Source organism: Pipra filicauda, unplaced genomic scaffold (assembly GCF_003945595.2).
Source record: "Pipra filicauda isolate LSUMZ 115617 unplaced genomic scaffold, ASM394559v2 scaffold1010_size38544_pilon, whole genome shotgun sequence".
In the NCBI taxonomy this organism is placed as follows: domain Eukaryota; kingdom Metazoa; phylum Chordata; class Aves; order Passeriformes; family Pipridae; genus Pipra; species Pipra filicauda.
Window position 1 is genome coordinate 25,796 of NW_024103442.1, and position 3,874 is coordinate 29,669.

The following is a 3,874-nucleotide window of genomic DNA, read 5'->3' on the forward strand; positions in this document are numbered from 1 at the left end:
CGGCGGTGAGTGCGGCAGCCCCGTGGGAGCGGCGGCTCCGGGCACAGACGCCGGCGGCAGCCGCTGTGGCTCGGGGAACCGAGTGGCCATTGGGACACTGCAGGGCCTGCTGGAATCCAGGGGCCGGTGGGACACTGGGGAGCCTCTTGGAGCCAAGGGAACCCTGGGATGTTTTGGAACATCCTGGAATCAAGGAGCCATTGTGACACTGCAGGGCATCATGGAACCAAAGGAACCCTCAGAGTTTTTGGAACCTCATGGAATCAAGGGTCTGTTTCTGGCAGGATGCTCTGCTCTGACAATACCTTAAAAATGGTCAGAATGCAAACAATGCACACTCTCTGTGGTGAGTTACTGCTGGCGTCAAGGTGCTGTTTTTAATGTTGAATTATGCTAAACCGAAAATGCTTCATGAAACTTCAGACACACATCCTGCTTTCTGAAGCAGGATTTGACAGAGAAACTGCTCCCTGGCCTGCAAATATGTCTGGCAGTCAAACCCTTGATAACTGTAAAAGCCCCGTCCTACTGTTATGGGGCAAATTCTTCCACACCCTTCCTTGAAGTGTGTGGAGCTTCTGCCATGAAGCAGGGACAGCTCTTCATGGTCACTGCCCAGGGATAAAGTGAAAGAGAGAGAATTATCCCCTGTCGTTGTGGGGTGAGTTACCTCAATCTCTGCTTCAGGATTGTTTCTTTTTGCTGGCTTTGATCCAATTGCTTTAATAGAATGACTGTGATAGACTGCACTGTCTTATCTTACACTATACTGCTAGGGGTTTTTGGCTTTTATACTGTGTAATAAATAATTCTGTTTAAGGTCTTTAGCTCAACGAGACGGCTTCTGCCATCAACTTTGTCTGAGCCTTCCACCCCCCAGCCCCAAACCGTGACACATGGGCATGTCTTGTCCATGCAGTGCAAACATGGACCCCTGAGCTGGTCATTTGCTGTCCCTCCTTGGAGGGAAGAACAAGCCCAATGGCCTGGGGTGAGAGGCCAGTGCTGGGAGCAGCGCTGGCTGTGCCAGGGCACTGCTGGGTGCCCCCACCCTGAGCACTCCCACCCTTGTGCTGGTCACTGCTGTTTTCCTCTGCAGGGCATTGTGTTGGGCACATCCTGGAGAGCAAAGTGGAAAGCAGACTGAAGCTTTGAGGCCCTGGCCTGAGAAGATGCCCCTGCAGGATGGCAGTGCTGCTGCAGAGGTCAGCTCTGTGCCAGCAGTGCCCGTGGCTGTCCCTGCCTGCAGTCCCTGGACAGTCCTGCAGCAGGACTGGGACCGACTGCCAGAGCACTGAGGCCTCCAACAACACAGGGCTCTGCAGGACAGTGTGGAAGGGAAGGGAGAGGAGGCCCTGCAGGAGAAGGGCTGCTGCTCCCTGGCAGTGCTGCTCTGCTGGGACTCTTTTGGCCCAGCTCTGCACAGAGGCACCGACCCTGCAGCTGCAGAGAAGTCAGAGAGGAAAGATGTCAGGCAAACAAGCCAATGCAGAGTTCTTTATTTGGTTGAAGCACACAGTGAGTACAATTGCCAATTTATACAGCCTGTGGGCCAGGCTAGAAAGGTAAACACTGAATTAAAAATGGTGTTTATAGATTTTTTGTTGTAATCAAATTCTCACAAAAATAACACCCCTCCCAGGAGCAAAAAATAGAGAAGATATGGTGGGCCTGTAATGAAGTCCATAATAGGATTGACCTTTAATGAGGTCCATAACATGCAGAAGAAGGAGAGTTTATTGATTCTGAAAAACACCCAGTTATGATTTTCCTCAGGGCATCCTTGACCTCCTGGTTCCTCAGGCTGTAGATGAGGGGGTTCAGTGTTGGGGGAACCACCAAGTACAGAACTGACAGGGCCAGATCCAGGGATGGGAAGGAGATGGAGGGGGGCTTCAGGTAAGTAAACAAGCCAGTGCTGAGGAACAGAGAGACCACAGCCAGGTGAGGGAGGCACGTGGAAAAGGCTTTGTGCCGTCCCTGCTGAGAGGGGATTCTCAACACAACCCTAAAAATCTGCACATAGGAGAAAACAATGAAAACGAAACAGCCAAATACTAAAGAGCAACTAACCACAATAAGCCAAATTTCCCTGATGCTGGAGTGTGAGCAGGAGAGTTTGAGGATGTGTGGGATTTCACAGAAGAACTGGCCCAGGGCATTGCCCTGGCACAGGGGCAGGGAAAATGTGTTGGCTGTGTGCAGCAGAGCATTGAGAAAGCCAGTGGCCCAGGCAGCTGCTGCCATGTGGGCACAAGCTCTGCTGCCCAGGAGGGTCCCGTAGTGCAGGGGTTTGCAGATGGCAACGTAGCGGTCGTAGCACATGATGGTGAGGAGGGAAAACTCTGCTGAGAGGAAGAAGAGGAAGAAAAAGAGCTGTGCAGCACATCCTGTGTAGGAGATGGTTGTGGTGTCCCAGAGGGAATTGTGCATGGCTTTGGGGACAGTGGTGCAGATGCAGCCCAGGTCTGTGAGGGAGAGGTTGAGCAGGAAGAAGCCCATGGGGGTGTGCAGGTGGTGGTCCCAGGCTACGGCGCTGAGGATGAGGCCGTTGGCCAGGAGGGCAGCCAGGGAGATGGCCAGGAAGAGCCAGAAGTGCAGGAGCTGCAGCTCCCGCCTGTCTGCGAATGCCAGGAGGAGGAACTGGGTGGGGGAGCTGCTGTTGGACATTTGCTGCCCTTGGACATGAGGAACTGTCACAGGAGGAAATAACAGTGACAAGTTAGGGCAGAACATTCTAAGAACAATCAAAGCTGCTTTCCAATACCCCTCTCACTGCTCCACTGGTTTTCCTTTTCTAGGAGTCTCTCCTTCAGCTCCAGGGCTGGAGCCCTGATTGGGGCTCATTACATCTTCCATGAGGAGCAGACCCTCTGCCCACTGGCTGTGAGGGCTCAGCCCTGCTCTGCACTGGTGGGGTCATGGGCATGGTGGGCACAGGGGCCCGTCCTGGTGTTCAGCTGTGTCAGGTGAAACTGCTCCCAGTGCAAAAGGGCTTGTCAGCATCTGCACTCCCAGTTTCTGGGAGAAACCAGGAGAGCAGAAGGCAGTGTCACAGGTTTGTTTTGTTTGGGTTTGTTTTGTTGTTGTTTTTTTTTTTTTCTACTCCCTTATCTCTGCTGAGGAGTGTTCCTGGATGTCAGAACCCCTCAATACTACTGATGCACTCAGGGAGAACAGAGCAGGTCCTGCCAGGCAGGAGGATTGTCTGGGGCTTAGTGCAGAGTGAGGGGAGCTGGTCTGTCCCTCTCTCTTGTTCCCAACTGCCCTGGCTTTGCTTCTTCCTGAGATGGAGATTGATCACACTCCCATTTGGGTCTGAAAAGCCACCAGACACTGTTGAGAGCAGAGGGATCCATCCCAGACCCCTCAATGTCTCAGCCTGTCTGAAGGGCTCAGCACCCCACTTGGAGCCAAGGACACCCATGGCTCATCTCCCCAACCCAACAGCATCTCCTGGCATGGGCACAGCATCTCTGCCCCTCTCCACTGGGGCTTTCAGAGAACACAGCTGTGCTGGGAGGATGATTTGCATTCTCGAGGGCAGCTCTCACCTTAGAAGGACACCTCAGAAAAGAGCCAAGTGTCCTAATGACGGGGTATGATTGAGGGAAAAAGAGCTCCTTACCCAGACCCACAGACTTCACTGCCCACAGCCCACAGGGCAGAGGACAAGTGGAATGTCTCATTCCCAGGGACACACCTGCCATAGGGGAATCCCAGGATCAGTGTTGGACTGTGTAGCTTGAACTCCCCTCCCTAAAGAGCCTGACTGAGAGAAGGAGGGAACAACCTCAGGACCAGGGGCAAGCTGAGAACCAGGGAAATGCACAGGGAGGGTCCAGCTGGGAGAGGCCAGGGCAGAGCCCACTGG

At 53.5% G+C, this 3,874-nt stretch overlaps 1 protein-coding gene across 1 annotated transcript; it reads right to left on the reverse strand.

Annotated features, from left to right (window-relative positions):
• Positions 1-1,701: 1,701 nt before the first annotated feature.
• LOC113998954 (olfactory receptor 14A16-like) lies at positions 1,702-2,670 on the reverse strand. The gene has a single exon (XM_027711528.2). The coding sequence runs from the start codon at positions 2,668-2,670 to the stop codon at positions 1,702-1,704; it is 969 nt and encodes a 322-aa protein (XP_027567329.2).
• Positions 2,671-3,874: the final 1,204 nt, after the last annotated feature.

Coding starts and splice junctions, on each gene's coding strand:
- LOC113998954 (XM_027711528.2), bottom strand. CDS start 2,670: ATGTCCAACAGCAGCTCCCCCACCCAGTTCCTCCTCCTGGCATTCGCA.